Here is a 22,158-nt window from a genome sequence, read left to right on the forward strand (position 1 = left end):
TATTGTGTATGTATCCATTTTTGGTTTTTGGCACCTTGAGATTTTAAACCAAATGAGAAAATTTTCTCTTTTCCTGTTAGTGTGCCCACTCATTCAGCAGTTTCTTTTATTTCATTCTCATAAGGTTAATAAAATTAATGCTGTATAGGTTAATGATTACATTTTTCCATGGTTATTAATAAAGTTTTTTGTGAGAATGCTGTGTGAGAATTTTGTACCCATTCGAATAACGTAAACTTTTTTCTCTGCACCAGTGTCACGGTTATGGCAGGATTATGTTGAGCCTGGAGATGAACTAGAAGCTGGGTCACCGATGAAGCGATCATCAAGAAACCTGGAGAATGACGATGAGCCTGTCTTGCCTCTCCCAGAGAATGTTCTAACCAGAAATCTTGGACTCCATGTCATAGTTGTAGTTACTAAGGTGTGTAGGGCAAGTGTCATGTTACTAAGGTTACACTTGTAGGGCTAGTGTCATGTAATTTCTTAAGGTTTTGCAAGTAGTTAGATCTTTTAAGGTTTTTGACAGGAAAGAAAATGAAATGATGCATTTGGTCTTGAAAGAAAATTTTTATAGTTTTTAGGTTGAAATGGGTTTTAGTATTTTAAGGGAAAAGAGAATAATGATTATATAGAAACATATGTTTTATAAATTTTTTGGTTATCACAAACTTTGGGTGTGATATGAATTTTGATGTTAGTATAAAATGCCTGCCGCAAATGGCAGGGGTGTGTGATGTCTCCATGGTTGTTTAATTTGTTTATGGATGGGGTTGTTAGGGAGGTAAATGCAAGAGTCTTGGAAAGAGGGGCAAGTATGAAGTCTGTTGGGGATGAGAGAGCTTGGGAAGTGAGTCAGTTGTTGTTCGCTGATGATACAGCGCTGGTGGCGGATTCATGTGAGAAACTGCAGAAGCTGGTGACAGAGTTTGGTAAAGTGTGTGGAAGAAGAAAGTTAAGAGTAAATGTGAATAAGAGCAAGGTTATTAGGTACAGTAGGGTTGAGGGTCAAGTCAATTGGGAGGTGAGTTTGAATGGAGAAAAACTGGAGGAAGTGAAGTGTTTTAGATATCTGGGAGTGGATCTGTCAGCGGATGGAACCATGGAAGCGGAAGTGGATCATAGGGTGGGGGAGGGGGCGAAAATTTTGGGAGCCTTGAAAAATGTGTGGAAGTCGAGAACATTATCTCGGAAAGCAAAAATGGGTATGTTTGAAGGAATAGTGGTTCCAACAATGTTGTATGGTTGCGAGGCGTGGGCTATGGATAGAGTTGTGCGCAGGAGGGTGGATGTGCTGGAAATGAGATGTTTGAGGACAATATGTGGTGTGAGGTGGTTTGATCGAGTAAGTAGTGTAAGGGTAAGAGAGATGTGTGGAAATAAAACGAGCGTGGTTGAGAGAGCAGAAGAGGGTGTTTTGAAATGGTTTGGGCACATGGAGAGAATGAGTGAGGAAAGATTGACCAAGAGGATATATGTGTCGGAGGTGGAGGGAACGAGGAGAAGAGGGAGACCAAATTGGAGGTGGAAAGATGGAGTGAAAAGGATTTTGTGTGATCGGGGCCTGAACATGCAGGAGGGTGAAAGGAGGGCAAGGAATAGAGTGAATTGGAGCGATGTGGTATACAGGGGTTGACGTGCTGTCAGTGGATTGAATCAAGGCATGTGAAGCGTCCGGGGTAAACCATGGAAAGCTGTGTAGGTATGTATATTTGCGTGTGTGGACGTGTGTATATACATGTGTATTGGGGGGGTTGGGCCATTTCTTTCGTCTGTTTCCTTGCGCTACCTCGCAACCGCGGGAGACAGCGACGAGGTATAAAAAAAAAAAAAAAGATATATATATATATATATATATATATATATATATTTGTTTAATTTGTTTATTGATGGGGTTGTTAGGGAGGTAAATGCAAGAGTTTTGGAAAGAGGGGCAAGTATGAAGTCTGTTGGGGATGAGAGAGCTTGGGAAGTGAGTCAGTTGTTGTTCGCTGATGATACAGCGCTGGTGGCTGATTCATGTGAGAAACTGCAGAAGCTGGTGACTGAGTTTGGTAAAGTGTGTGGAAGAAGAAAGTTAAGAGTAAATGTGAATAAGAGCAAGGTTATTAGGTACAGTAGGGTTGAGGGTCAAGTCAATTGGGAGGTGAGTTTGAATGGAGAAAAACTGGAGGAAGTGAAGTGTTTTAGATATCTGGGAGTGGATCTGGCAGCGGATGGAACCATGGAAGCGGAAGTGGATCATAGGGTGGGGGAGGGGGCGAAAATTCTGGGGGCCTTGAAGAATGTGTGGAAGTCGAGAACATTATCTCGGAAAGCAAAAATGGGTATGTTTGAAGGAATAGTGGTTCCAACAATGTTGTATGGTTGCGAGGCGTGGGCTATGGATAGAGTTGTGCGCAGGAGGATGGATGTGCTGGAAATGAGATGTTTGAGGACAATGTGTGGTGTGAGGTGGTTTGATCGAGTGAGTAACGTAAGGGTAAGAGAGATGTGTGGAAATAAAAAGAGCGTGGTTGAGAGAGCAGAAGAGGGTGGTTAGAAGTGGTTTGGGCACATGGAGAGGATGAGTGAGGAAAGATTGACCAAGAGGATATATGTGTCGGAGGTGGAGGGAGCAAGGAGAAGAGGGAGACCAAATTGGAGGTGGAAAGATGAAGTGAAAAAGATTTTGTGTGATCGGGGCCTGAACATGCAGGAGGGTGAAAGGAGGGCAAGGAATAGAGTGAATTGGAGCGATGTGGTATACCGGGGTTGACGTGCTGTCAGTGGATTGAATGAAGGCATGTGAAGCGTCTGGGGTAAACCATGGAAAGCTGTGTAGGTATGTATATTTGCGTGTGTGGACGTATGTATATACATGTGTATGGGGGTGGGTTGGGCCATTTCTTTCGTCTGTTTCCTTGCGCTACCTCGCAAACGCGGGAGACAGCGACAAAGTATAAAAAAAAAAAAAAAAAATAAAATGCCTGATGACTTGAAAGCTAGATTTATAGTAATGCCTGCAGAATTGCAGGTAATATCTCTCTCTTCATATCATGTTTACCTTTCATGCTGTTAGAGTGTGATGATTTTTGCAGTTATTTTCCTCACATAATATTGGCAGTCGTTGAAGACTCGACAGCTGTGAAACATTTGGTTGTAATATCTTGAATCAAGCATCAGATTGGGGAAGAGCAGTGTGGTTTCAGAAGTGGTAGAGGATGTGTGGATCAGGTGTTTGCTTTGAAGAATTTATGTGAGAAATACTTAGAAAAGCATATGGATTTGTATGTAGCATTTATGGATCTGGAGAAGGCATATGATGGAGTTGATAGAGATGCTCTGTGGAAGGTACTAAGAATATATGGTGTGGGAGGCAAGTTGTTAGAAGCAGTGATAAGTTTTTATTGAGGATGTAAGGCATGTGTACGTGTAGGAAGCGAGGAAAGTGTTTGGTTCTCAGTGAATGTAGGTTTGTGGCAGGGGTGTGTGATGTCTCCATGGTTGTTTAATTTGTTTATGGATGGGGTTGTTAGGGAGGTGAATGCAAGAGTTTTGGAAAGAGGGGCAAGTATGCAGTCTGTTGTGGATGAAAGAGCTTGGGAAGTGAGTCAGTTGTTGTTCGCTGATGATACAGCGCTGGTGGCTGATTCATGTGAGAAACTGCAGAAGCTGGTGACTGAGTTTAGTAAAGTGTGAGAAAGAAGAAAGTTAAGAGTAAAAGTGAATAAGAGCAAGGTTATTAGGTACAGTAGGGTTGAGGGTCAAGTCAGTTGGGAGGTAAGTTTGAATGGAGAAAAACTGGAGGAAGTAAAGTGTTTTAGATATCTGGGAGTGGATCTGGCAGCGGATGGAACCATGGAAGCAGAAGTGAATCATAGGGTGGGGGAGGGGGCGAAAATACTGGGAGCCTTGAAGAATGTGTGGAAGTCGAGAACATTATCTTGGAAAGCAAAAATGGGTATGTTTGAAGGAATAGTGGTTCCAACAATGTTGTATGGTTGCGAGGCGTGGGCTATGGATAGAGTTGTGCGCAGGAGGGTGGATGTGCTGGAAATGAGATGTTTGAGGACAATATGTGGTGTGAGGTGGTTTGATCGAGTAAGTAGTGTAAGGGTAAGAGAGATGTTTGGAAATAAAAAGAGCGTGGTTGAGAGAGCAGAAGAGGATGTTCTGAAATGGTTTGGGCACATGGAGAGAATGAGTGAGGAAAGATTGACCAAGAGAATATATGTGTCAGAGGTGGAGGGAACGAGGAGAAGTGGGAGACCAAATTGGAGATGGAATGATGGGGTGAAAAAGATTTTGAGTGATCGGGGCCTTAACATGCAGGAGGGTGAAAGGAGGGCAAGGAATAGAGTGAATTGGATCGATGTGGTATACCGGGGTCGACGTGCTGTCAATGGATTGAATCAGGGCATGTGAAGTGTCTGGGGTGAACCATGGAAAGTTGTGTGGGGCCTGGATGTGGGGGGGAGCTGTGGTTTCGGGCATTATTGCATGACAGCTAGAGACTGAGTGTGAACGAATGGGGCCTTTGTTGTCTTTTCCTAGCGCTACCTCGCACACATGAGGGGGGAGGGGGATGTTATTCCATGTGTGGCGAGGTGGCGATGGGAATGAATAAAGGCAGACAGTGTGAAATGTGTACATGTGTATATATGTATATGCCTGTGTGTGTATATATATGTGTACATTGAGATGTATAGGTATGTATATTTGCGTGTGTGGACGTGTATGTATATACATGTGTATGGGTGTGGGTTGGGCCATCTCTTTCGTCTGTTTCCTTGTGCTACCTTGCAAACGCGGGAGACAGCGACAAAGCAAAATAAATAATAATCTTGAATCAAATGTAGTGCCACTTGCTTGTATTGAGAAGGCAGTTTATGAAATGAGTCAGGGTTATGTTAGCAAGTAAACATGGAGGGAGTAGAATTTGTAAAGTTGTGGAAGCATTTTTACATGCGCCCTAATATGTTGACAAAAAATAGAATACACCAGAACAAACTGGGAGCTGCACATTTTGGCAGGCTCCTTATTGTGTCTCCATGTGCATTTTGCTAGAAAGCAAAACAAATCCTCTTGAACAGGCCTATCTCTATCTATCTCTCTATCTATCTATCTATATCTCTCATGCCTATTCTGTTCTGGAACTCCCTCAAGGGTGTGGGTGTGGTTGTGGCAATAATTAGTGAACTCATTGCCACTTCTTAGCCTTTAGTGCCTCACCCTTTACCACTGGTAAAAGGCAATTCTTGCAGTGTTTGCTACTGACTACTTCTACCTTATGCTCCTTCCTAATGATCCTATGTACTACTACTACCCAATGCTCCTACCTAAATGTTCTTGCCTACTCATACTACCTGTTGCTCATACTATTTTGCAAAAATTCAGGGCTTTCACAAAGCACTCACCACAAGTAAATCTGAGTAATGAAGAATGAGCTGTGTGAGTAAAGTTTTGTCAGGCGTTATGTTTGACAAGGAGAGATTGTATGTTTGTGGACAGAATGCCAGTAGTCCATGTATGGATGAGGCTACCTGGACCATAGGATGCAGCCATCACTAACCCTCCTGATACCCTTGTGGGTAGTACTGGTCATATACCTCTTTGGTCTTTGGCTGCCTATCAACTGCTACCTACCACAGGTCTATCCCCATCTATAAGTACTTCTTGAAACTCATTTGTCTTTATTATTTTTTTTTTCTGCTTTGTCGCTGTCTCCCACGTTTGCGAGGTAGCGCTAGGAAACAGACGAAAGAAATGGCCCAACCCACCCCCATACACATGTATATAATATATATACACGTCCACACACGCAAATATACACACCTATACATCTCAATGCACACATATATATACACACACAGACATACATACATATACACATGTACATAATTCACACTGTCTCCCTTTATTCATTCCCATCGCCACCTCGCCACACATGGAATTATATCCCCCTCCCCCCTCATGTGTGCGAGGTAGCGTTAGGAAAAGACAACAAAGGCCCCATTCGTTCACACTCAGTCTCTAGCTGTCCTGTAATAATGCCCGAAACCACAGCTCCCTTTCCACATCCAGGCCCCACAGAACTTTCCTTGGTTTACCCCAGAAGCTTCACATGCCCTGATTCAATCCATTGACAGCACATCGACCCCGGTATACCACATTGATCCAATTCACTCTATTCCTTGCCCGCCTTTCCCCCTCCAGCATGTTCAGGCCCTGATCACTCAAAATCTTATTCACTCCATCTTTCCACCTCCAGTTTGGTCTCCCACTTCTCATTCCCTCCACCTCTGACACACACATTCTCTTGGTCAATCTTTCCTCACTCATTCTCGCCATGTGCCCAAACCATTTCAAAACACCCTCTTCTGCTCTCTCAACCACGCTCTTTTTATTTCCACACATCTCTGTTACCCTTACATTACTTACTCAATCAAACCACCGCACACCACATATTGTCCTCAAACATCTCATTTCCAGCACATCCACCCTCCTGCGCACAACTCTATCCATAGCCCACGCCTCGCAACCATACAACATTGTTGGAACCACTATTCCTTCAAACATACCCATTTTTGCTTTCGGAGATAATGTTCTCTTCTTCCAAACATTCTTCAAGGCTCCCAGGATTTTCGCCCCCTCCTCCACCCTATAATTCACTTCCGCTTCCATGGTTCCATCCGCTGCCAGATCCACTCCCAGATATCTAAAACACTTTACTTCCTCCAGTTTTTCTCCATTCAAACTTACCTCACAATTGACTTGACCCTCAACCCTACTGTACCTAATAACCTTGCTCTTATTCACATTTACTCTTAACTTTCTTCTTTCACACACTTTACCAAACTCAGTCACCAGCTTCTGCAGTTTCTCACATGAATCAGCCACCAGCGCTGTATCATCAGCAAACAATAACTGACTCACTTCCCAAGCTCTCATCCACAACAGACTGCATACTTGCCCCTCTTTCCAAAACTCTTGCATTTACCTCCCTAACAACCCCATCCATAAACAAATTAAACAACCATGGAGACATCACACACACCCTTGCCGCAAACCTACATTCACTGAGAACCAATCACTTTCCTCTCTTCCTACACGTACACATGCCTTACATCCTCGATAGAAACTTATCACTGCTTCTAAGAACTTGCCTCCCACACCATATATTCTTAGTACCTTCCACAGAGCATCTCTATCAACTCTATCATATGCCTTCTCCAGATCCATAAATGCTACATACAATTCCATTTGCTTTTCTAAGTATTTCTCACATAGTTTCTTCAAAGCAAACACCTGATCCACACATCCTCTACCACTTCTGAAACCACACTGCTCTTCCCCAATCTGATGCTCAGAACATGCCTTCACCCACTCAATCAATACCCTCCCATATAATTTACCAGAAATACTCGACAAACTTATACCTCTGTAATTTGAGCACTCACTCTTATCCCCTTTGCCTTTGTACAACAGCACTATGCAAGCATTCCGCCAATCCTCAGGCACCTCACCATGAATCGTACATACATTAAATAACCTTACCAACCAGTCAACAATACAGTCACCCCCTTTTTTAATAAATTCCACTGCAATACCATCCAAACCTGCTGCCTTGCCGACTTTCATCTTCCGCAAAGCTTTTACTACCTCTTCTCTGTTTACCAAATCATTTTCCCTAACCCTCTCACTTTGCATACCACCTTGACCAAAACACCCTATATCTGCCACTCTATCATCAAACACATTCAACAAACCTTCAAAATACTCACTCCATCTCCTTCTCACATTACCACTACTTGTTATCACCTCCCCATTACCCCCCTTCACTGAAGTTCCCATTTGCTCCCTTGTCTTACGCACTTTATTTACCTCCTTCCAGAACATCTTTTTATTCTCCCTAAAATTTAATGATACTCTCTCACCCCAACTCTCATTTGCCCTCTTTTTCACCTCTTGCACCTTTCTCTTGACCTCCTGCCTCTTTCTTTTATACATCTCCCACTCATTTGCATTTTTTCCTTGCAAAAATCTTCCAAATGCCTCTCTCTTCTCTTTCACTAATAATCTTACTTCTTCATCCCACCACTCACTACCCTTTCTAATCAACCCACCTCCCACTCTTCTCATGCCACAAGCATCTTTTGCGCAATCCATCACTGATTCCTAAATACATCCCATTCCTCCCCCACTCCCCTTACTTTCATTGTTCTCACCTTTTTCCATTCTGTACTCTATCTCTCCTGGTACGTCCTCACACAAGTCTCCTTCCCAAGCTCACTTACTCTCACCATCCTCTTCACCCCAACATTCTCTCTTCTTTTCTGAAAACCCATACAAATCTTCACCTTCACCTCCACAAGATAATGATCAGACATCCCTCCAGTTGCACCTCTCAGCACATTAGCATCCAAAAGTCTCTCTTTCGCACGACTGTCAATTAACACGTAATCCAACAACTCTTTCTGGCCATCTCTCTTACTTACATACGTATACTTATGTATATCTCGTTTTTTAAACCAGATATTGCCAATAGATTGGGGTGTCTAAATGTGTGTGGATGTAACCAAGATGTGAAAAAAGGAGAGATAGGTAGTATGTTTGAGGAAAGGAACCTGGATGTTTTGGCTGTGAGTGAAACGAAGCTCAAGGGTAAAGGGGAAGAGTGGTTTGGAAATGTCTTGGGAGTAAAGTCAGGGGTTAGTGAGAGGATAAGAGCAAGGGAAGGAGTAGCAGTACTCCTGAAACAGGAGTTGTGGGAGTATGTGATAGAATGTAAGAAAGTAAATTCTCGATTAATATGGGTAAAACTGAAAGTTGATGGAGAGAGATGGGTGATTATTGGTGCATATGCACCTGGGAATGAGAAGAAAGATCATGAGAGGCAAGTGTTTTGGGAGCAGCTGAATGAGTGTGTTAGGTTTTGATGCACGAAACCGGGTTATAGTGATGGGTGATTTGAATGCAAAGGTGAGTAATGTGGCAGTTGATGGAATAATTGGTATACATGGGGTGTTCAGTGTTGTAAATGGAAATGGTGAAGAGCTTGTAGATTTATGTGCTGAAAAAGAACTGGTGATTGGGAATACCTGGTTTAAAAAGCGAGATGTACATAAGTATACGTATGTAAGTAGGAGAGATGGTGAGATTACGTGTTAATTGACAGGCGCGTGAAAGAGAGACATATGGATGTAAATGTGCTGAGAGGTGCAACTGGAGGGATGTCTGATCATTATCTTGTGGAGGCTAAGGTTAAGATTTGTATGGGTTTTCAGAAAAGAAGAGTGAATGTTGGGGTGAAGAGGATGGTGAGAGTAAGTGAGCTTGGGAAGGAGACTTGTGTGAGGAAGTACCAGGAGAGACTGAGTACAGAATGGAAAAATTTTTTGGTGAGAACAATGAAAGTAAGGGGAGTGGGGGAGGAATGGGATGTATTTAGGGAATCAGTGATGGATTGTGCAAAAGATGCTTGTGGCATGAGAAGCGTGGGAGGTGTGTTGATTAGAAAGGGTAGTGAGTGGTGGGATGAAGAAGTAAGATTATTAGTGAAAGAGAAGAGAGAGGCATTTGGACGATTTTTGCAGGGAAAAAATGCAATTGAGTGGGAGATGTATAAAAGAAAGAGACAGGAGGTCAAGAGAAAGGTGTAAGAGGTGAAAAAGAGGGCAAATGAGAGTTGGGGTGAGAGAGTATCATTAAATTTTAGGGAGAATAAAAAGATGCTCTGGAAGGAGGTAAATAAAGTGCGTACGACAAGGGAGCAAATGGGAACTTCAGTGAAGGGCGCAAATGGGGAGGTGATAACAAGTTGTGGTGATGCGAGAAGGAGATGGAGTGAGTATTTTGAAGGTTTGTTGAATGTGTTTGATGATAGAGTGGCAGATATAGGGTGTTTTGGTCGAGGTGGTGTGCAAAGTGAGAGGGTTAGGGAAAATGATTTGGTAAACAGAGAAGAGGTAGTAAAAGCTTTGCGGAAGATGAAAGCCGGCAAGGCAGCAGGTTTGGATGGTATTGCAGTGGAATTTATTAAAAAAGGGGGTGACTGTATTGTTGACTGGTTGGTAAGGTTATTTAATGTATGTATGACTCATGGTGAGGTGCCTGAGGATTGGCAGAATGCGTGCATAGTGCCATTGTACAAAGGCAAAGGGGATAAGAGTGAGTGCTCAAATTACAGAGGTATAAGTTTGTTGAGTATTCCTGGTAAATTATATGGGAAGGTATTGATTGAGAGGGTGAAGGCATGTACAGAGCATGAGATTGGGGAAGAGCAGTGTGGTTTCAGAAGTGGTAGAGGATGTGTGGATCAGGTGTTTGCTATGAAGAATGTATGTGAGAAATACTTAGAAAAGCAAATGGATTTGTATGTAGCATTTATGAATCTGGAGAAGGCATATGATAGAGTTGATAGAGATGCTCTTTGGAAAGTATTAAGAATATATGGTGTGGGAGGCAAGTTGTTAGAAGCAGTGAAAAGTTTTTATCGAGGATGTAAGGCATGTGTACGCGTAGGAAGAGAGGAAAGTGATTGGTTCTCAGTGAATGTAGGTTTGCGGCAGGGGTGTGTGATGTCTCCATGGTTGTTTAATTTGTTTATGGATGGGGTTGTTAGGGAGGTGAATGCAAGAGTTTTGGAAAGAGGGGCAAGTATGCAGTCTGTTGTGGATGAGAGAACTTGGGAAGTGAGTCAGTTGTTGTTCGCTGATGATACAGCGCTGGTGGCTGATTCATGTGAGAAACTGCAGAAGCTGGTGACTGAGTTTGGTAAAGTGTGTGAAAGAAGAAAGTTAAGAGTAAATGTGAATAAGAGCAAGGTTATAAGGTACAGTAGGGTTGAGGGTCAAGTCAATTGGGAGGTAAGTTTGAATGGAGAAAAACTGGAGGAAGTAAAGTGTTTTAGATATCTGGGAGTGGATCTGGCAGCAGATGGAACCATGGAAGCAGAAGTGAATCATAGGGTGGGGGAGGGGCGAAAATCCTGGGAGCCTTGAAGAATGTGTGGAAGTTGAGAACATTATCTCGGAAAGCAAAAATGGGTATGTTTGAAGGAATAGTGGTTCCAACAATGTTGTATGGTTGCAAGGCGTGGGCTATGGATAGAGTTGTGCGCCGGAGGGTGGATGTGCTGGAAATGAGATGTTTGAGGACAATGTGTGGTGTGAGGTGGTTTGATCGAGTAAGTAATGTAAGGGTAAGAGAGATGTGTGGAAATAAAAAGAGCGTGGTTGAGAGAGCAGAAGAGGGTGATTTGAAATGGTTTGAGCACATGGAGAGAATGAGTGAAGAAAGATTGACCAAGAGGATATATGTGTCGAAGGTGGAGGGAACGAGGAGAAGTGGGAGACCAAATTGGAGGTGGAAAGATGGAGTGAAAAAGATTTTGTGTGATTGGGGCCTGAACATGCAGGAGGGTGAAGGGCGGGCAAGGAATAGAGTGAATTGGATCGATGTGGTATACCGGGGTTGACGTGCTGTCAGTGGATTGAATCAGGGCATATGAAGCGTCTGGGGTAAACCATGGAAAGTTGTGTGGGGCCTGGATGTGGAAAGGAAGCTGATGTTTCGGGCATTATTGCATGACAGCTAGAGACTGAGTGTGAACAAATGCGGCCTTTGTTGTCTTTTCCTAGTGCTACCTCGCACACATGATGGGGGAGGGGGATGGTATTCCAAATGTGGCGAGGTGGCGATGGGAATGAGTAAAGGCAGACAGCGTGAATTGTGTGCATGCGTATATATGTATGTGTCTGTGTGTGTACATATTTGTGTACATTGAGATGTATAGGTATGTATATTTGCGTGTGTGGACGTGTATGTATATACATTGTGTATGGGGGTGGGTTGGGCAATTTCTTTCGTCAGTTTCCTTGCGCTACCTCGCAAACGCGGGAGACAGCGACAAAGTAAAAAAAAAAAAAAATTGCCAATAGCCAGTCCTTTTTCAGCACATAAATCTACAAGCTCTTCACCATTTCCATTTACAACACTGAACACTCCATGTATACCAATTATTCCCACAACTGCCACATTACTCACCTTTGCATTAAAATCACCCATCACTATAACCTGGTCTTGTGCATCAAAACCACTAACACACTCATTCAGCTGCTCCCAAAACACTTGCCTCTCATGATCTTTCTTCTCATGCCCAGGTGCATATGCACCAATAATCACCCATCTCTCTCCATCAACTTTCAGTTTTACCCATATTAATCTAGAATTTACTTTCTTACATTCTATCACATACTCCCACCACTCCTGTTTCAGGAGTAGTGCTACTCCTTCCCTTGCTCTTGTCTTCTCACTAACCCCTGACTTTAATCCCAAGACATTCCCAAACCACACTTCCCCTTTACCCTTGAGCTTTGTTTCAATCAGAGCCAAAACATCCAGGTTCCTTTCCTCAAACATACTACCTATCTCTCCTTTTTTCACATCATGGTTACATCCACACACATTTAGATACCCCAATCGGAGCCTTCGAGGAGGATGAGCACTTTTTTTTTTCCAAAAGAAGGAACAGAGGGGGCCAGGTGAGGATATTCCAAAAAAGGCCCAGTCCTCTGTTCTTAATGCTACCTCGCTATCGCGGGAAATGGCGAATAGTATGAAAAAAAATAGATATATATATATATATATATATATATATATATATATATATATATATATATATATATATATATATATATATATATTTCCCATATTAGTGAGGTAGTGTTAAGAACATGAGGATAGAGGAGAAAGAGGATATATGCATCAGAAGTGAAATAAAATATATATGGTTTGATAGACTAAGTAATGAAAGGGTAAAAGATATGTGTGGTAATAAAAAGAGTGGTTGAGAGAGCAGAAGTGGCTTTGTTGAAATAATTTGGACTCTTGAGGACGAGTAAGGAGGATTAACAAAGAGGATATACGTGTCAAAGATGGAGGGAGCGAGCTCGCTGGCGCGGGAGACGGCGGCAGGGCAAAGTGAATAGATAGATAAATATATATAGGGGAGAAAGAATACTTCCCACGTATTCCCTGCATGTCGTAGAAGGCGACAAAAAGGGAAGGGAGCGGGGGGGCTGGAAATCCTCCCCTCTCATTTTTTTTTAAATTTTCCAAAAGAAGGAACAGAGAAGGGGGCCATATGAGGATATTCCCTCAAAGGCCCAGTCCTCTGTTCTTAACGCTACCTCGCTAATGCGGGAAATGGCGAATAGTATGAGTCATTAGAGGTGCTTGGAGGCCTCAGTAACCTGCTAGTGACTACGATTCAGAATGAAATCCCAAAGGAAACTGGAATAAAAGTTTACACTACAGTCTATGCTTTATTTTACTAACAGTAACATATACACTCTACAATCAGGAAGGCAAAGTGGTGTGGATTCTGCAGAAATAATGGTGAAATGCCGCTGATATACTGTAGTCATTCTCTTAGTGATGCTACTACGTTTGTGAATCAAGAACCATTGCAACACAAACCTCGCCAGGTGGTAGAGTGTCCCGCAGTGTATCGAGACAGACTTCCCCAGAACTTTTTTAAAGGGGAAGTAAATGCTTATAGTTGTGTTACTGGAGTGATAGTTTTCATACGTGGTGCTTTGACAAGAAAATAGTGAAATTGGAAAAAATGTAGCTTAGACATTGAAGCTTATTGATACAGTGGTTAAATTGATGAGAACTGCTATTGACATTTGTGTAAATAAATTATACATTTCCCTTTTCCATAGCCAGAGGTTGAATCATTATGTGACATTCATTTTTTCATTTCATTTCAAGCTAGAAGTTTCAGTTTTCTAAATTGTTTCTTACATTTTTCATATGTATATATATGTATATGTGTGTGTGTGTGTATATGTGGGTGTGTGTGTATGTATATATATATGTATATATATATATTTTTTTTTTTGCTTTGACGCTGTCTCCCGCGTCTGCGAGGTAGCGCAAGGAAACAGACGAAAGAAATGGCCCAACCCACCCCCATACACATGTATATACATACGTCCACACACGCAAATATACATACCTACACAGCTCCCCATGGTTTACCCCAGACGCTTCACATGCCCTGATTCAATCCACTGACAGCACATCAACCCCGGTATACCACATCGCTCCAATTCACTTTATTCCTTGCCCTCCTTTCACCCTCCTGCATGTTCAGGCCCCGATCACACAAAATCTTTTTCACTCCATCTTTCCACCTCCAATTTGGTCTCCCTCTTCTCCTCGTTCCCTCCACCTCCGACACATATATCCTCTTGGTCAATCTTTCCTCACTCATTCTCTCCATGTGCCCAAACCATTTCAAAACACCCTCTTCTGCTCTCTCAACCACGCTCTTTTTATTTCCACACATCTCTCTTACCCTTACGTTACTTACTCGATCAAACCACCTCACACCACACATTGTCCTCAAACATCTCATTTCCAGCACATCCATCCTCCTGCGCACAACTCTATCCATAGCCCACGCCTCGCAACCATACAACATTGTTGGAACCACTATTCCTTCAAACATACCCATTTTTGCTTTCCGAGATAATGTTCTTGACTTCCACACATTCTTCAAGGCTCCCAGGATTTTCGCCCCCTCCCCCACCTCTCGCAAATGCGGGAGACAGTGAATGTAGGTTTGCGGCATGGGTGTGTGATGTCTCCATGGTTGTTTAATTTGTTTATGGATGGGGTTGTTAGGGAGGTGAATGCAAGAGTTTTGGAAAGAGGGGCAAGTATGAAGTCTGTTGGGGATGAGAGAGCTTGGGAAGTGAGTCAGTTGTTGTTCGCTGATGATACAGCGCTGGTGGCTGATTCATGTGAGGAACTGCAGAAGCTGGTGACTGAGTTTGGTAAAGTGTGTGAAAGAAGAAAGTTAAGAGTAAATGTGAATAAGAGCAAGGTTATTAGGTACAGTAGGGTTGAGGGTCAAGTCAATTGGGAGGTGAGTTTGAATGGAGAAAAACTGGAGGAAGTGAAGTGTTTTAGATATCTGGGAGTGGATCTGGCAGCGGATGGAACCATGGAAGCGGAAGTGGATCATAGGGTGGGGGAGGGGGCGAAAATTCTGGGAGCCTTGAAGAATGTGTGGAAGTCGAGAACATTATCTCGGAAAGCAAAAATGGGTATGTTTGAAGGAATAGTGGTTCCAACAATGTTGTATGGTTGCGAGGCGTGGGCTATGGATAGAGTTGTGCGCAGGAGGATGGATGTGCTGGAAATGAGATGTTTGAGGACAATGTGTGGTGTGAGGTGGTTTGATCGAGTAAGTAACGTAAGGGTAAGAGAGGTGTGTGGAAATAAAAAGAGCGTGGTTGAGAGAGCAGAAGAGGGTGTTTTGAAATGGTTTGGGCACATGGAGAGAATGAGTGAGGAAAGATTGACCAAGAGGATATATGTGTCGGAGGTGGAGGGAACGAGGAGAAGAGGGAGACCAAATTGGAGGTGGAAAGATGGAGTGAAAAAGATTTTGTGTGATCGGGGCCTGAATATGCAGGAGGGTGAAAGGAAGGCAAGGAATAGAGTGAATTGGAGCGATGTGGTATACCGGGGTTGACGTGCTGTCAGTGGATTGAATCAAGGCATGTGAAGCGTCTGGGGTAAACCATGGAAGGCTGTGTAGGTATGTATATTTGCGTGTGTGGACGTATGTATATACATGTGTATGGGGGTGGGTTGGGCCATTTCTTTCGTCTGTTTCCTTGCGCTACCTCGCAAACGCGGGAGACAGCGGAAACAATATATATATATATATATATATATATATATATATATATATATATATATATATATATATATATATATATATATATATTTTTTTTCATACTATTCGCTATTTCCCGCGATAGCGAGGTAGCGTTAAGAACAGAGGACTGGGCCTTTGAGGGAATATCCTCACCTGGACCTCTTCTCTGTTCCTTCTTTTGGAAAATTAAAAAAAAAAACGAGGGGGGAGGATTTCCAGCCCCCCCGCTCCCTTCCCTTTTAGTCGCCTTCTACGACACGCAGGGAATACGTGGGAAGTATTCTTTCTCCCCTATCCCAGGGAATATATATATATATATATATATATATACACATTCACACAAATACACACACACACGCACACATACACACACACACACACACATACATATATATACATGTGAAAAATGTAAGAAACAATTTAGAAAACTGAAACTTCTAGCTTGAAATGAAATGAAAAAAAAAAAAAAAAAAAAATGAATGTCACATAATGGTTCAACCTCTGGCTATGGAAAAAAGGAAATGTATAATTTATTTACACAAACGTCAATAGTAGTTCTCATCAATTTAACCACTGTATCAATAAGCTTCAATGTCTAAGCTACATTTTTTCAATTTCACTATTTTCTTGTCAAAGCACCATGTATGAAACTATCACTCCAGTGAGGAAAGTTGTTAGAAGCAGTGAAAAGTTTTTATCGAGGATGTAAGGCATGTGTACGTGTAGGAAGAGAGGAAAGTGATTGGTTCTCAGTGAATATAGGTTTGCGGCAGGGGTGTGTGATGTCTTCATGGTTGTTTAATTTGTTTATGGATGGGGTTGTTAGAGAGGTGAATGCAAGAGTTTTGGAAAGAGGGGCAAGGATGAAGTCTGTTGGGGATGAGAGAGCTTGGGAAGTGAGTCAGTTGTTGTTCGCTGATGAAACAGCGCTGGTGGCTGATTCATGTGAGAAACTGCAGAAGCTGGTGACTGAGTTTGGTAAAGCGTGTGAAAGAAGAAAGTTAAGAGTAAATGTGAATAAGAGCAAGGTTATTAGGTACAGTAGGGTTGAGGGCTAAGTCAATTGGGAGGTGAGTTTGAATGGAGAAAAACTGGAGGAAGTGAAGTGTTTTAGATATCTGGGAGTGGATCTGGCAGCGGATGGAACCATGGAAGCGGAAGTAGATCATAGGGTGGGGGAGGGGGCGAAAATTCTGGGAGCCTTGAAGAATGTGTGGAAGTCGAGAACATTGTCTCGGAAAGCAAAAATGGGTATGTTTGAAGGAATAGTGGTTCCAACAATGTTGTATGGTTGCGAGGCGTGGACTATGGATAGAGTTGTGCGCAGGAGGATGGATGTGCTGGAAATGAGATGTTTGAGGACAATGTGTGGTGTGAGGTGGTTTGATCGAGTAAGTAACGTAAGGGTAAGAGAGATGTGTGGAAATAAAAAGAGCGTGGTTGAGAGAGCAGAAGAGGGTGTTTTGAAATGGTTTGGTCACATGGAGAGAATGAGTGAGGAAAGATTGACCAAGAGGATATATGTGTCGGAGGTGGAGGGAACGAGGAGAAGAGGGAGACCAAATTGGAGGTGGAAAGATGGAGTGAAAAAGATTTTGTGTGATCGGGGCCTTAACATGCAGGAGGGTGAAAGGAGGGCAAGGAATAGAGTGAATTGGAGCGATGTTGTATACCGGGGTTGACGTGCTGTCAGTGGATTGAATCAGGGCCTGTGAAGCGTCTGGGGTAAACCATGGAAAGCTGTGTAGGTATGTATATTTGTGTGTGTGGACGTATGTATATACATGTGTATGGGGGTGGGTTGGGCCATTTCTTTCGTCTGTTTCCTTGCGCTACCTCGCAAACGCGGGAGACAGCGGCAAAAAAAAAAAGAGTATTCCTGGTAAATTATATGGGAGGGTATTGATTGAGAGGGTGAAGGCATGTACAGAGCATCAGATTGGGGAAGAGCAGTGTGGTTTCAGAAGTGGTAGAGGATGTGTGGATCAGGTGTTTGCTTTGAAGAATGTATGTGAGAAATACTTAGAAAAGCAAATGGATTTGTATGTAGCATTTATGGATCTGGAGAAGGCATATGATAGAGTTGATAGAGATGTTCTGTGGAAGGTATTAAGAATATATGGTGTGGGAGGAAAGTTGTTAGAAGCAGTGAAAAGTTTTTATCGAGGATGTAAGGCATGTGTACGTGTAGGAAGAGAGGAAAGTGATTGGTTCTCAGTGAATGTAGGTTTGTGGCAGGGGTGTGTGATGTCTCCATGGTTGTTTAATTTGTTTATGGATGGGGTTGTTAGGGAGGTAAATGCAAGAGTTTTGGAAAGAGGGGCAAGTATGAAGTCTGTTGGGGATGAGAGAGCTTGGGAAGTGAGTCAGTTGTTGTTCGCTGATGATACAGCGCTGGTGGCTGATTCATGTGAGAAACTGCAGAAGCTGGTGACTGAGTTTGGTAAAGTGTGTGGAAGAAGAAAGTTAAGAGTAAATGTGAATAAGAGCAAGGTTATTAGGTACAGTAGGGTTGAGGGTCAAGTCAATTGGGAGGTGAGTTTGAATGGAGAAAAACTGGAGGAAGTGAAGTGTTTTAGATATCTGGGAGTGGATCTGGCAGCGGATGGAACCATGGAAGCGGAAGTGGATCATAGGGTGGGGGAGGGGGCGAAAATTCTGGGGGCCTTGAAGAATGTGTGGAAGTCGAGAACATTATCTCGGAAAGCAAAAATGGGTATGTTTGAAGGAATAGTGGTTCCAACAATGTTTTATGGTTGCGAGGCGTGGGCTATGGATAGAGTTGTGCGCAGGAGGATGGATGTGCTGGAAATGTGATGTTTGAGGACAATGTGTGGTGTGAGGTGGTTTGATCGAGTGAGTAACGTAAGGGTAAGAGAGATGTGTGGAAATAAAAAGAGCGTGGTTGAGAGAGCAGAAGAGGGTGTTTTGAAGTGGTTTGGGCACATGGAGAGAATGAGTGAGGAAAGATTGACCAAGAGGATATATGTGTCGGAGGTGGAGGGAACGAGGAGAAGAGGGAGACCAAATTGGAGGTGGAAAGATGGAGTGAAAAAGATTTTGTGTGATCGGGGCCTGAACATGCAGGAGGGTGAAAGGAGGGCAAGGAATAGAGTGAATTGGAGCGATGTGGTATACCGGGGTTGACGTGCTGTCAGTGGATTGAATCAAGGCATGTGAAGCGTCTGGGGTAAACCATGGAAAGCTGTGTAGGTATGTATATTTGCGTGTGTGGACGTATGTATATACATGTGTATGGGGGGGTTGGGCCATTTCTTTCGTCTGTTTCCTTGCGCTACCTCGCAAACGCGGGAGACAGCGACAAAGTATAAAAAAAAAAAAAAAAAAATATATATATATATATATATATATATATATATATATATATATATATATATATAGTGGATTGAATCAGGGCATGTGAAGCGTCTGGGGTAAACCATGGAAAGGTGTGTAGGTATGTATATTTGCATGTGTGGACGTATGTATATACATGTGTATGGGGGGGTGCGCCATTTCTTTCGTCTGTTTCCTTGCGCTACCTCGCAAACGCGGGAGACAGCGACAAAGTATAAAAAAAAAAAATATATATATATATATACACACAGTTATATACATCAATTCATGTGTACCATAATAATATTCTTAAATTACTGAAAATAAGGAAAATACTTTCATTGAATTAAAACATATGATGTAAATGCCTTACTTCACCAAATGTTAAGCATCGAAAAACTAAGACAACCAGGACAGACTGATTCTCTTGAAATTACTGAACTTTATCTTGCTTCATCTTCAGCACATCTTCCCAGTAATATGCTAATGTACAAGAAACATTATACAAAGTTAGAATCTCTCATTACACTTGCAATTTTTAACATTCATCACAAAGATCTGGATGATATTTATTGAGATAGTTTTGCAACAATAATTTGAATATAAGCTGCCTTCTCAGCCCACAAAACCTGACATGAAGAAATGTTCTCAATTATGGGAAAGTCCCAGAGTTACTAACTGCACTGTTTACACTGGAGGAAATTCTACTGGAGGAAATTCTGAGTCATCATCAAACTTAAGGACACTCTTTGGAGGCGATACACAAGCAGTAGCCATCTCACTCATCTTGTCTGCTTCAACGCGCTAAGGTGGAGAGACAGTTATTGTATCTGAACAGGCAGCGTAGCAGGTGCGGGAGTTGGGCGGCCTCTCCTGGTGTCGACAGAGTGTGGGTGGGAGTGGGCGGCCCTGGATGTCACCACACCACACCGTTCGTTCCTTGCTGCCTGTATACCCTTCTTGCGCACAGCTAAGGTCCTCACACCTTATATCCTTAGATGTTCTGTATGGACGTGGGAAGAAGTTGAGCATCCGCGAGTACCGTTCGAACCTTGTAAACTCTGTGTTTCAAGATGCCTTTCACCTGGGCTCCACTGAAGTTCATGTCTAGTGTGACGGTGGCGGAGACAGGGGCCGAGCCGTTGAAGTTGAAGGCGCGGCACTCGAAGATGGCATGGAGGGGCCTGCGGTAAATGCTAGACAGCAGACTCCCGCCTGCGCGCCGCCACAAACACACACGTACCTCAGGTGTACTGACACTGGTGTGGGCCTGGACGAGGTCAGCTGGTCACATGAGAACGATGAGAGAGGACCAGGAGTTCTTAGAGAGCTGTCAGGTGGTGGACGTAAACCAGAGAGCAGATTATCACAAACAGCTTTGAATGGACCCAATTGTCTGTTGCTATTCGAATTCCTTTCTATCCTTTTGTATTCTTTATAGTCACCTGAGCCCAATGAACTATGGTTTACTCATGGGGCGACCTGTGCCGAAATGGCACTCCAAGCATACACATTCCACCTGTGCCAGTCTTATGTTAGAATATTTTAAGCGAATGCATGGAATATGTGTAACGAATTTCAGTTAGGTACTAGATTGAAATTAGGTTGTGATGTGTGTGGTATTTCTGAATCTCAGTTACATATTGAAAATAAAGATTGCTTTGCCAAATGTGCAAATCCAGGGTACACTCTATTTGATAATGAGGGAAATAAGGTGGTGTTGTCATCTTAATCATGTGCTAAAAAAGTTGTAATGGTAAAATTTACTGTAATCTTATAGAGATTTTGTAACTGATATTTAGAAACGGAAATTATTGTTCAGTTAACTTAATGTCTGTGGTTGGTAAACTTTTGGAAACCATCATTTGGGACAGATTTATGAACCAGTTAGAGGATCATCTCGTTATAAATGATTCTCGGCAAGGTTTTTGGGGAGATTGATCACTTGACAAATCTGCTTGATATTTTATGTGATATAATCAGGCCGTTTGATGAAAATTGTAAGTAAATCAGTTGATATCTTTTTAGATTTTCAAAAACTATTTGATAAAGTTGCACTTTGAAGGATATTAGCAGAGGTTGTACTTCATTGGGTAGGTAATTGGTTGACTGGCTTAAACAAGAAAGAGTGATTACTGTTAATAGTTAAGTCATTATAAGTAACAGTTGGTGTGTCACAGGGCTGAATATTAATACCCATATTCTATCTCATAAACATTAATGATAATAATGATGGGCTGCATTGTAAAGTATAAGGAGTTAGTATCAAGTTGGGAAATAACTCTATGACAGAATTAAATGTTTCCATCTTCAAACTGATGTAGACAAAACTGATGGAGTGGGCTCACAGATGGCATATGAAATTTAGTATTGATACGTGGCATATGATAGGGTTGATAAAGTTGCTTTGTAGAAGGTTTTAAGAGTATATGGTGTGGAAGGTAAGCTGCAAGAAGCAGTGAATAGCTTTTACCAAGGATGTAAGGCTTATGTATTTGTAGGAAGAGAGGAGAGTGATTGGTTTCCATTGAAAATTGGTCTGCTGCAGGGGTGTGTGATGTCCCCATGGTTTTTTAATTTGTTTATGGATAGGGTGCTTAGGGAGGTAAATGCAAGAGTTTTGGAGAGAGGGGCAAGTATGTAGTCTCTTGGGGGATGAGAGGGCCTGGGAAGTGAGTCAGTTCTTGTTTGCCCATGTTACAGCTCTAGTGGCTGATTTGAGTGAGATACTGTAGAAGTTGGTGACTGAGTTTGGAAAAAAGTGCGAAAGGAGAAAGTTGAGAGTAAATGTGAATAAGAGCAAGGTTATTAGGTTCAGTAGGGTTGAGGGACAAGTTAATTGGGATATAAGTTTGAATGAAGGAAATGAAATGTTTTAGATATCTGGGAATGGACTTAGCAGTGAATGGAACCATGGACATGGAAGGGAGTCACAAGGTTGGGGAGGGGGCAAAGATTCTGGCAGCGATGAAGAATGTGTGGAAGGAAAAAAAGTTATCTCGGAGGGGAAAAATGGGTATGTTTGAAGGAATAGTGGTTCCAACAATTCTACATGGTTGTGAGGTGGTGGAAGGACAGAGTGAAAAAGATTTTGAGTG

The 22,158-nt window shown here is 42.5% G+C and overlaps 1 protein-coding gene across 4 annotated transcripts in view; it reads left to right on the forward strand.

Moving 5' to 3' along the window:
• Nucleotides 1-223: 223 nt before the first annotated feature.
• LOC139758189 (cytoplasmic dynein 1 light intermediate chain 2-like) overlaps nucleotides 224-22,158 on the forward strand; it is a 391,163-nt gene continuing 369,228 nt past the window's right edge. For 3 of the 4 annotated variants that reach the window (XR_011714787.1, XR_011714788.1, XM_071679406.1), the window contains exon 1: nucleotides 224-424. Coding sequence is in view for 2 of the 4 variants with exons in the window: in XM_071679406.1 (XP_071535507.1) it covers nucleotides 314-424 (111 nt within the window). In the remaining 2 variants the exon portion in view is untranslated. The remainder of the gene's footprint in view (nucleotides 425-22,158) is intronic. The other variant, XM_071679405.1, reaches the window with a different exon arrangement.

The sequence above is a fragment of the Panulirus ornatus genome, chromosome 29 (assembly GCF_036320965.1).
Source record: "Panulirus ornatus isolate Po-2019 chromosome 29, ASM3632096v1, whole genome shotgun sequence".
Taxonomy (NCBI): Eukaryota; Metazoa; Arthropoda; class Malacostraca; order Decapoda; family Palinuridae; genus Panulirus; species Panulirus ornatus.